The 12,252-nt window shown below is 44.0% G+C and overlaps 1 protein-coding gene across 4 annotated transcripts in view; it reads left to right on the forward strand.

Moving 5' to 3' along the window:
* Positions 1 to 12,252, forward strand: part of kdsr (3-ketodihydrosphingosine reductase) — a 62,730-nt gene that overhangs the window by 40,013 nt on the left and 10,465 nt on the right. For 3 of the 4 annotated variants that reach the window (XM_038797208.1, XM_038797209.1, XM_038797211.1), the window contains exon 10: positions 8,229 to 9,120. The exons of the other annotated variant lie outside the window; for it this stretch is intronic. In XM_038797208.1, the coding sequence (XP_038653136.1) occupies positions 8,229 to 8,348 (120 nt within the window). In that variant the 3' untranslated portion in view covers positions 8,349 to 9,120. The remainder of the gene's footprint in view (positions 1 to 8,228; positions 9,121 to 12,252) is intronic. 4 annotated transcript variants of the gene reach the window in all.

Consider the following 12,252-nt stretch of genomic DNA (forward strand, 5'->3'; position numbering starts at 1 on the left):
TTAGGATTCATTTTTTATTTAGTATGACCCAAGAGATTGAGGAGCTACAATAAAAACCAGTTACTGTGGATGCTGAAATCTGGAAGAAAAACAGAAACTGCTGGACAATCTCAGCAAGTCTGACAGCATCTGTGGAGGGAGAACAGAGCTTCCTTTTCGATTCTGGATAACTCATTGGTAAAGTTTCTGTGTCTCGTGTTTGAGCTTCTTCCACCTCCAAGTTATTGAATTTGTTATCATCTTTTGTAAGAAAGATAGAGTACTTGGCACCACAACATTATACAGCAGGGCAAGGCAGTGGCGTAGTGGTAAAGTCACAGGACTAGTAATCCAGAGGCCAAGAATAATGCAGGTTCAGAACAACCATGGCAGTTAATTGATATATCTGGGATTAAAAGACATGTCTCAATAATGTGTCATCTCTACCCACCTGATTCACAAATGGCACCTTTACCTGGTCTGGCAGGCCCACAGCATTGTGGTTGACTCTTCAATGTGCTCATAAATGGCCACCATTCTATCAAACCAACACCGAGCCAAAAAGGAATGAAACTGGAGGACCACCTGGCATCAACCTAGGCACTAGAAATAACAATGGCAAATTCATCCCTATGACCGTATAAAATTGTCCTTGCTGACACTGAGGGCTTGTGCCCAGGTTAGGAGAGCTGTCCCACAGACTAATCCAACAATGTGTTCACCAAACCATACTCGAGCAAATGCCCCAGACATCACCATTGCCGTTCATGGTGTCATGCGAGTATCCCTTTAAGAAAAGTCTTATCACATGGCTTTGGTGATGTCATTGTGGATGGGGCTGGGCTGTGGCTGTGAAGGTTTTGGTTTCGCTTTCAGTTTTTGACTGCTGTGGACTGCCGACAAGGAGAAAGAAGTGTTTTGGCCTGTGTCTCTCTTTTCATTTTAAATATCTGTTCTGGTAAAAATCACCTTGGTGGTGGCTTTGGAGATATAATTGCAATTTCAATCTGCTGGTTGAAAACCGGATCAGAATCAAAGGGTCCAATACCAGTCTTAGTCAAGTGAGAACACAGTGTGCTGGGCCATGCCTTTTGAATAGGGGTTTTTGGTTTAGTGGATTTTGTTTTGGAATTGGAACAGTTAAGGGGGAATTCGTTAAGTGTTGTGCATAGATTACTGTAGCCAGGTGGTGTCTTTATGTTTGTAATTGTTAAAACAAAATCTTGGTGTGTGTTTATATAAATGTTAACTAAGTTCTTCGAATAAAGCTTGTTTTAATTAAAGTGTCTGGGAAGACTGGAGAATCACACCTGAAGGGAAGGCTCTTGTGCTCATCCTAGCCAAATTTAATAAAGTTTTATAGGTCAGGAGAACTCCGTGATATACTTTGGAGTTACTAAGCCCTGGCCCATAATCGTGGATATATCTTGTCCCACACCATAATCAAATTCACTAGAGGTGGTGGCACAATACTATACAGTTAGAGAATCCTCAATATTGACTCCAGGCCCTGTAAACTCCTGGTAAATGTGGACAAGGAAACGTTCTGCTGATTAATACCTAATGTGTCTCCACTGCCCTCCCAGCTCAGCTAATGAAACTCCTCCATGTAAAACACCACTTAGAGAAAGCACTAAGGGCAGCAAGGACAGAGAATGTATTCTGGGTGGGGGACTTCAATCTTCATCATCATCAAGTGTGGTGGCACGGTAGCACCACTACTGACTGAGCTGGGCGTATCCTTTTTTTCCAATCGTGGGGCAATTTATGTGGCCAATCCACCTACCCTGACTCTGTGTGGTGTGTGTGTCAAAAGGTGGTGTGTGTGTGTCAAAAGGTGTGGTGTGTGTGTGTCAAAAGGTGTGGTGTGTGTGTGTCAAAAGGTGTGGTGTGTGTGTGTCAAAAGGTGTGGTGTGTGTGTGTCAAAAGGTGTGGTGTGTGTGTGTCAAAAGGTGTGGTGTGTGTGTGTCAAAAGGTGTGGTGTGTGTGTGTGTCAAAAGGTGTGGTGTGTGTGTGTGTCAAAAGGTGTGGTGTGTGTGTGTGTCAAAAGGTGTGGTGTGTGTGTGTGTCAAAAGGTGTGGTGTGTGTGTGTGTCAAAAGGTGTGGTGTGTGTGTGTGTCAAAAGGTGTGGTGTGTGTGTGTGTGTCAAAAGGTGTGGTGTGTGTGTGTGTGTCAAAAGGTGTGGTGTGTGTGTGTGTCAAAAGGTGTGGTGTGTGTGTGTGTGTCAAAAGGTGTGGTGTGTGTGTGTGTGTCAAAAGGTGTGGTGTGTGTGTGTGTGTCAAAAGGTGTGGTGTGTGTGTGTGTCAAAAGGTGTGGTGTGTGTGTGTCAAAAGGTGTGGTGTGTGTGTGTCAAAAGATGAAGTCACATGGGATCAGAGGTGAGCTGGCAAGATGGATACAGAACTGGCTAGGTCTCACCCCCACAACCAAACAGAAGGCAGAAAGTAGCAATGAAAGGGTGCTTTTCTGATTGGAGGGCTGTGATTAGTTGTGTTCCACAGGGTCAGTGCTGGGACTTTTGCTGTTCGTAGTATATATAAATGATTTGTAGGAAAATGTAACTGGTCTGATTAGTAAGTTTGCAGACGACTCAAAGGTTAGTGGAATTGCGGATAGTGATGAGGACTGTCAGAGGATACAGCAGGATTTAGATTGTTTGGAGACTTGGGCGGAGAGATGGCAGATGGAGTTTAATACAGACAAATGTGAGGTAATACATTTTTGGAAGGTCTAATGCAGGTAAGGAATATACAGTGAATGGTAGAACCCTCGAGTATTGACAGTCAGAGATCTAGGTGTACAGGTCCATGAGTCACTGAAAGGGGCAACACAGGTGGAGAAGGTAATCAAGAAGGCATGCTTTCTTTCATTGGCTAGTGCATTGAGTATGTTGCAGCTGTATAGAACTTTAGTTAGGCCACATTTGGGAGTATAGTGTTCAATTCTGGTCGCCACATTACCAGAAGGATGTGGAGGCTTTAGAGAGGGTGCAGAAGAGATTTACCAGGATGTTACCTGGTCTGGAGGGCATGAGCTATGAGGAGAGATTGCATAAATCGGTTTGTTCTCACTGGAACGACAGAGGTTGAGGGGTGACTGATAGAGGTCTACAAAATTATGAGGGGCATAGACAGAGTGGATAGTCAGTTTTTTTCCCCCAGGGTAGAGGGGTCAATTACTAGGGGGCATAGGTTTAATGTGTGAGGGGCAAGGTTTGGAGGAGACGTACGAAGCAGGTTTTTTTACACACAGGGTGCCTGGAACTCGCTGCTGGAGGAGGTGGTGGAAGCAGGGACGATAGTGACATTTAAGGGCATCTTGACAAATACATGAATAGGTTGGGAATAGAGGGATGCAGACCCCGGAAGTGAGAATATTTTAGTTTAGACTGGGCAACATGGACGGCACAGGCTTGTGCTGTACTTTTCTTTGTTTTTTGTTCTCTGCACCGTGAGGCAGTAGTGCTAACGACTGCGCCACCAAGCCGTCCCAGAGCTTGTCATATCCTGAAGGGCATAGCTGGTAAACTGGCTCTTCGGCACATGGTGAGGGAAGTAATGGAGGGGGAAACCTGTTTGACATCATCCTCACCAATCTACCTTGTTGCAGTTTCATCTGTCATTACCCCATTGATGGGAGTGTTCACTGCACATCCCTTATGGAGACAAAGTCCTGTCGTCACAATGAGTATACCTTCTGTGTGGCACTACCACTGTGCTTTGAACGGGTCTAGCAACTGATCTGGGCGATCATGAACGTTGTGGACCAGCAGCAGCAGTATAATTTTACTCCACCACAATATTTTTTTATTATAAATTTAGAGTACCCAATTATTATTTTCTAATTATGGGGCAATTTAGCGTGGCCAATCCACCTAACCTTCACATGAAACCCATGCAGACATGGGGAGAATGTACAAACTCCACACTGGCAGTGACCCAGGGCCGGGATTCAAACCCGGGTCCTCAGTGCCCGTAGTCCCAGTGCTATCCACTGTGCCACATGCTGCCCTTGCTCCACCGCAATATATAATCTCATGGCCTGGTATATCCCCCACTCTACCGTTACCATCAAGCCAGTGGATCAACCCTGGTTCAATGAAAAGTGCAAGAGGGCATGCCAGAGGCAGCACTAGGCAAACGTAAAAATGAGGTGTCAATCTCGATGAAGCTTCGGGCTGCATGCTTGCCAAACAGCCAAAGCAACATTTGATGAGAGCTAAGCTATCCAACAACCAACAGATTAGATATAAGCTCTGCAGTCCTGCCAGATCCTGTTATGAATGGTGGTGTATAATTAAACAACAAACTGAAGGATGTGACTCCACAAATACCCTAAATTGATGGTGGAACCCAGCATTTTAGTGCAAAAATTAAGGCATTTGCCACCATCTTCAGCCATAAATGCTGAGTGGATGATCCATCTCTGCTTCCTCCTGAGGTCCCTCCCCAGTCTTCAGCCATGCCAGTCTTCAGCCAATTTGATTCACTACAAATAATATATCAACATTTGGCAGACGTTGTTGAATACTGCAAATGTTTTGGGTCCTGACAACATTGCGGCAACAGAACTGAAGACTTGTTGTGCTCCAGAGTTAGCCGAGACCCTGGCCAAGCTGTTTAGTACAGCTACCGCACTATCATCTGCCAAAGTATGTCATGTCCAGAAAAATTGGGACAAACCTAACCTGGTCAATTACCACCGTATCCATCTACTGCAAATCATCCACAAGACGATGGAAGGGCCTGTTGACTGTGCTAGCAAGCAGCACACATCATTAACCTGCCCACTTGCTCAGTTTGGGCTTTGCCAGGGCCACTCGGCTCATGACTTTATTGCAGCCGTGGTCCAAATATGAGTGAACGATCTGAACTTGATGAGAGTGATTTCAGTCAACATTAATGTAGTATTTGACTGAATGTAGCTTCAAGGAGCCCCAGCAAAACTGGTGTTGATTGGAATGTGAGAAAGCTCTACACTGGTTGGAGTCATACCTGGTACAAAGGAAGGTGGTTGTTGGAGGCCAATCACCTCAGTCCCATTAAACCATTGCAGGAATTCCTCAGGAATGCCCTAGCCCAGCCATTTTCAGCTGCTTCATCAGTGACCTTCCATCATCAGGTTAGATGTGAGGATGTTCACTGAGGAATCCATAATGTTCAGAACTATTTATGACTCCTCGGATAAACGGTCCTGGTCCATATGCAGCAGAACTTGGACAACATTCAATCTTGGACTGAAAAATGGCAAGTGCCAGGCAATGATTGTCTTCAGCAAGAGAGAATCTAACCATCTCCCCATGACATGCAGTGATATGGGGCGGCATTCTCCCCTACCCGGCGTGACGGAGGGTCCCGGAGTAGGGGAGTGCCGCCAACCACTCGGGGGTCACGCCTCCCCAAAGGTGGGGAATTCTCCCCACCTTTGGGGGCCAGCCCCGCGCTGGAGCGGTTGCCACCAGAAGACCGGCGCAAAAAACCAGCGCCCACGGCAGCGGGGCTGGCCCCCAAAGGTGGGGAGACCTTTGCGTCGCCGGTCCGACGCATGCGCGATGTGGGGTTCTCTTCCGCCATGGCGGAGGCCGTGGTGGTCGCGGAGGAATATAGTGCAGCCAGGGCACTGGCCCGGAGTCTGAGTGGGGGGGACCCGATCGCGGGCCAGGCCACCGTGGGGGCACCCCCCCGGGTTTCGATTTCCCCCCCCCCCCCCCCCCCCAAGGACCCCGGGGGCCTGCTCGCGCCGCTGAGCCCGCCGTTCCAGAGGTGGTTTAAACCTCGGCGGCGGGAGAGGCCTCCCAGCGACGGGACTTCGGCCCATCCGGGCTGGAGAATCACCGCAGGGGCCTCTCCGATCGGAGTGGCGAGATTCCTGCCCCCGCCACTTCCCGGGTGGCGGAGAATCTCTGCCACGGTGGGGGTGGGATTTTAGGGTCGTAGAATTTCGCCCATGATCACTGAATCCCCCACTATCCCCTGAGGGTTACTACTGGTCAGAAACTTTACATATAAATACTATGGCTACAAGAGCAGCTTAGAGGCAGGAAATTCTGCAGCAAGTAACGCACCTGACTTTCTAGAGTCTGTCCACCATTTACAAGGCAGACGTCAGGAGTGTGATAGGATAAGTGCAGCTACAAAAATACTTCCAGGACCAAGCACCTTTCGCAATTGACACCACACTCATCACCTTAAACATTCACTTCCCCCACCACCACCAACGCACTGTGGCAGCAGTATGTATCATCTACAGGTTACACTACAGCAACTCCATGGTTCCTTCAACAGCACCTTGCAACCCAAGATCTCTACCACCTAAAGGTCAAGGGCAGTGGATGCATTGGAACATCACTACCTGCAATTCCTCTCTGAGCCAGCGCTGTTACTTTTATTGGGTCAAAATCCTACAACTGCTTTCCTGTCAACACTGGTATACCTACAGCACATGGACTGCAGCCCTTCAAGAAGACAGCTCACCACTATCTTCTCGAGGGCAATTGGGGATGAGTAATAACTGCTGGCCTAGCCTGTGACACCCGCATCCCATGAACAATTTAAAAAAGCACTTACAGTTGTGTCCTCTGCTTACTATGTTCTGAACCCGCCATACCTTTGCCTCTGTTGGAGATATTTTATTATTTATGATCTGCTTTAGTTTGGTGGAAGGGTGCACAGCCGACGACTGTAGATTTGGAAGCCATTTTAAAATGGCTCAGGAAGATTGCAAAGATAGTTACGATTCAAATATTTTAAAGTGACATCATCTGTGTGAACTTATGTTGTTACTCTGGCTGGTTGGGATGCATTCATTTTGAGATGAACCACTATTTCCAAGCTGTTTGAAGATGTTGACAGATGGGCGATACATTAGTGCGGTGGTTAGCACTGCTGCCTCACGGCGCTGAGGACCTGGGTCAATCCAGGCGCCGGGTCACTGTCCATGTGGAGTTTGTACATTCTCTCCTTGTCTGCATGGGATCCACCCCCCACAGCCCTGATGTGCAAGGTAGGTGGATTGACCATGCTAAATTTGCCCCTTAATTGGGGAAAAAAAAATACAAGATGTTGACAGATTATGACTGCAAGGTCAAGGGCCTCCTATACCAGTGATCCCTTGAGACAATCCTAAATGGAAATAGAAAGCAATTTATTGACTCTGAGCCTCTGTCATAATTATGGAGTCGATGATTTTGTGGATGTATATAAACTTGCCAAGGATTCAAAGGTGGTGCACGTTGTACAGCTTTGTTATTGAGGAGACAGTGAATGAGCTCAGTTGGCTGGGCAGCTGGTTTGTGATGCAGAGTGAGGCCAACAGCGCAGGTTCAATCCTTGTACCGGCTTACATTATTTATGAATGCCTGCCTTCTCAACCTTGCTCTCACCTGAGCTGTGATGATCCTTGCGTTGAAGTACCACCAGTTAGCTCTCTCTTTCCCCCCCCCCCCCCCCCCCCCCCCCCCCCACCCACCCTCAAAGGGGAAAGCAGCCTATGGCCATCAGGAAATGTGGCAATTTAAATTTATTTAGGCACTTTTCCCAGGGGTTGTCCTGGTGCCTGTGGTGATGAAGAGTGTGTATCCTGAACCTAATTTAGTGCTCCTTCCAGCTACTTCCCCAATGGTAGGGTAAGGGAGCTGGCGACATACTGCTGTTTTCTATCTTTTGAGATGAAGGTGCCATGTGATCCAATTATAGCACAAGGACAAAAGAAATAGAACAGAAAGAGACCATATGACCTGCTCTGCCATCCAATAAAATTGCAGCTAAACCTCGACATCAGTTCCACTTTCCTGTCCTATCCCCATATCTTTTAATGCTCTTGGTGTCCAAAATATATTAATCTCAATTAGTATTTTCAAAACTGAACATCTGCTGTAGCAGTGTTCTCCTGCACTTAATCAGCAGTTTATATCTCATTCCAGTTCTTGATCTGTATGCTGGCAAATTAACCGTGGCTAATTTACTGGCTGTGTGCCTCTTTTTTACATTTTTGTCCTCCAGTTTGAATGTTTTTTTAAATGTTCGGCTTAAGAATCTTCCTGGGAAACGGAACCTTTTTAATAAACAATTGAAGAGTGCTAATAGTCAAATGGATGCAGATGTAATGTTGCAGACCATTCAGTGTATTGTGACTGCAACCAAGAGTTAATTTAAGGGGAGGAAATTGAACTCATCACGTATTGCCTTGTGTTAACCAACCATTCTGTTCCTTTCAGCATTGACTAAATGATGGATGTATTTTTTTTCTAGATTGTTACTATGGGCCTTTTCCGCACAATTGCTCTGTTTTACCTGGGAAGCTTTGACAGCATTGTCCGCCGCTGTATGATGCAGCAAGAGAAGTGTATTGGCTTGGAAAAGAAGGATTAGCCTCAATTTGTTTTTGGAGGCTGAGGATCAGACTTTGAAAGATGAATGTTTAAAGGATATGTTTCGGTGAACAATTACATTATTCCTTGCTCCTCCACTCCCTGTCTCTGTAACACCAGATCATCTTGAGTCGGAGTGGGGGTCAGCTGGGTGTCAGGAAGAGAAGACCACACAATGGGAGTTAATGGCATAATATTAGCAGTATGAAGCTGATGTCTTGAATGGAAATTGCAATGTAATTTATAAGCAGCATTGATTGGCAGGGGTACATTGAAAGGCTACAAAATCATAAAAGCATCTATTTTTTTTAATGTAATGTGCTGACACTATTTTTGTAATTAGTCGACTTTCTCTCTTTCCTCCCCCCACCTAAAATTAAATTAGAAAATTCTGCTAACTTGATTAATGTTCGCCTGTTTCCTTTGTTGATTCATCACTATCGGCAAAGGAAATGTTATTTTCACCATTTTTGGTCCTGTAATTTGTTTTTCTAGCTTTGATTGGCTGTGCCATCATTTAAAATTGAATCCCCTTGAATGTTTTTGAAGCCCTCAGGGGTATGTGCTTGTGTAACAGAGGTTGACAAAATGTTTTGTAGGATAGTTGCTAACCATTCAAGTGTGACCCCCAATGTTGTATTTGCTGAATACCTTAATCAAAACAGATTTCTAAAGTTTTCAGTAGGTTCATCACCCTTTCGCACAAGCTGGGAAACATTTCAATTCATTAGAGTTTGCAGTTAAAGTTCTGTGAATTATTGTTGAAACCTGAGGTACGTAAACCATTGAATAAAATACTTTGTATTGCAACTACTGTTTTTCTGAAATAGCTAAACTATACCATGATGCATCACTGAATAATATATTTTTTAGAGTTTGCATTTATGTGTTGACCAATAATTTCTGCAGCTTTATCATCTAATGTTCCCAATTTCTAATATTTTCTGCATAAATCTATAATCTCTTTCTGTAGCAGTCCTGTTGATCCACAAAAAGCTGATGTAAAAATAGATAATACTGTAATTTATGCATTGAAAGAACTTTCATTTACAAAGCACTTCTCACATCACCTCTGGACATGACCCCAACATTTCAGTCACTTGCCATTTCAACTCAACAGCATGTTCTCATTTACAATCTTCTGGAGTCAACATGGCGTTCAACAACAATTCAGCCCCCACCTTTTGTTTTTTTCACTTCCCTTGGCTTACCCTAACACAACACCCACACCTCCCCACATGATCACTTGTTCTCTTTTCTCCCCCTGGTTCAGTTTTGCTCCCACTGAGCTCTGACCTTTGTTTTTCTATTAGCACATTCTTCTGTCTTACCTTTTGCGACTATCAGCAGTCCTCAATGGCACCTTTTAACATGCCCTTTTGTCTTGTAGTAAGAAGTCTTACAACACCAAGTTAAAGTAGGTTTCGGAGCGCAGCTCTTTCAACAGGTGACTCACCTGATGAAGGAGCTACGCACTGAAAGCTAGTGATTCCAAATAACTCTTTGGACTTTAATCTGATGTTTAAGACTTATTACTGTGCCCACCCGAGTCCAACGGCAGCATCTCCAAATCATGACTTTTGTCTTATATCCGTGACACTTTTGTCAAACTCTCCTTTGCCCTGACCTATTCCTGTCCTTCCGTTCTTCCCCACAATTTCTGCATAGTAGGGTCCCACAAATGTTGGGATAAATGACCAGGTTGCCTGTTGACAATGTTGGTTGAGGGCAAAGTGCCCTCTTGTTTTGGAGTGTGTTTGGATTTGTTTAAATGGGCAGCCTCTTTAATTTATTTTGTGCAGCCACACATGTGATGTAGCTTAGTTGCTCGACTTTGAGTGAGCGTTGTTTGGAGGTTAAATAATATGCTGATACCAGGCAGGGCTACCCTGCTCTTAAAATGATGCTATTAGACATTTTGCAACTACTAGAGAGGGTCTTGGAGCCTTGGCTTAACGTCTGATTTGAAAGATGGCAGCTTCAACAGTTCAGTAGTACTGCACTTGAGTGTCAGTCTTGATATGTATAAAGGTCTTTACAGTGGGAACACATAACCCTGTGGTTTGGTGAGGTTGAAGGCTGATACCATAAAGTGATTATCAAAGAAGATATATCTTGGAATTTTAAGATTTTTTTTTAAGCTACAAGATGTCACCTTATTTATTTGAAAGTTGAGTTTAGTTTCATTTGACCTATGCCCCTTAACAATAGGCCTTTTTCAATGTGGGCATAGATTGTAGTGCATTGAACCCACTGGTATCATCTGGGATCTTGGATCATAACTATTAATAAAAGAACTTGAATATACATGATGCCTTTCATGACCTGACACAGGTTTTCAGATTGGAGTTCAAGTGATCACAGGGTAGTCCCTGAGATTATTAAAATTTTGTAGTGGGCTAAACAGCTGGCTTGTAATGCAGAACAAAGCCAGCAATGCAGGTTCATTCCCGTACAGGCCTCCCCGAACAGGCGCCGGAATGTGCCGACGAGCGGCTTTTCACAGTAACTTAATTGAAGCCTACTCATGACAATAAGCTATTATTATTATTATTATTATTATTATTATTATTATTATTATTATTATTAGTTGACAGTGACATTTACTTTTGTCCCAATAATTTTGAAAACAAATCTGCATGGTTTTCCTTTATGAAGGGGGCATTAGGGCAGAGGGTTCAGAAGAGTTTTGGTTCTTTGTAGACGCTCCACATATTGGAATGGCATTGTTCAGGAATACAACTTGATTTTCTGCAGCAAAACCTTACTTTTAGTTTTTACTATCTTACAATTGGTGAGATGTGTTTATTGTTTTTAATTGATCAGAAATGAAGTAGGAGGGTGGCGCAGTGGTTAGCATTACTGCCTCATGGCACCGAGAACCCAAGATCGCCCCGGCCCCAGGTCACTGCACATTCTCCCCGTGTCTGCGTGGGTTTCACCCCCACAACCCAAAGATGTGCAGGTTAGTTAGATTGGCCACTATAATTGTCCCTTTAATTGGAAAAAGAAAATTGGGTACTCCAATTTTTTTTTTAAAGCAATGAAGCCGGGGCTTGGACAGCATAACCATAATGCTCAATATTTGTGGACTACCTTTTATGACAAAATCTTTTTGTTTCACGGAATATTCTTTTTAGTGCTCCAGCACGATGCAATGTTCAAGTGATAGCTTGATTGCACTAATGCTTGCATATTTTCTTGCAGTAGGACCAAACAATAGTGGGTAATTTTACTGTCCTATTTTTCACTACCTACCTATGTAGTGCATGAGTTAGCTCCACGATTTACAGATGATGATGGGAAAGGAGGTACAAACAGAAAGTATTATGGAAGGTTGCTATTAATTTAGATGCTATATTTTTCCTTGAGGTAACGAGCAAAAGAGAATACGGGATGCAATGTTTTTTTTTCTGGTAGTGTAATAGTCCCGAAACCCACTCACCTTTATACTGTGCTGTCTTGTCTCCTACCTCTTTTTTTTAGAAAAGGGAAAAATCACTAATATCTAAACATTTAAAATTAGCTCTACTGTTCTCGGTTATATATCTGTCACCGTTGGAATTTGATTCCTTGTAAATTGCGCACTGCACACTAATGCTAAAATTCTAACACTACGTACATGTTCATAAACATGTTTACTTTAGATACAACTGAAGAACATAAAGTGGCAAAATTAAATGGGATGTAGGATCCATTAGAAAGCCCTGAAAGGCTTCGGTGTTATAGAATCAAGCCGAATACTTCCAATAATTTGCTTGAGAAGATTCTATTTTTTTTAAGTTACCTTTTTGATAACAGATGGTTGGTAAATATTTTATTTCTCCTGTTGCCATTATATTTTCCTGGGCAGTCGTGGTTTGTTTTGCATTTTCTGATGGAGCGCTCAACTTGGTATCCACTAT

The sequence above is a fragment of the Scyliorhinus canicula genome, chromosome 5 (genome assembly GCF_902713615.1).
Source record: "Scyliorhinus canicula chromosome 5, sScyCan1.1, whole genome shotgun sequence".
Lineage (NCBI taxonomy): Eukaryota > Metazoa > Chordata > Chondrichthyes > Carcharhiniformes > Scyliorhinidae > Scyliorhinus > Scyliorhinus canicula.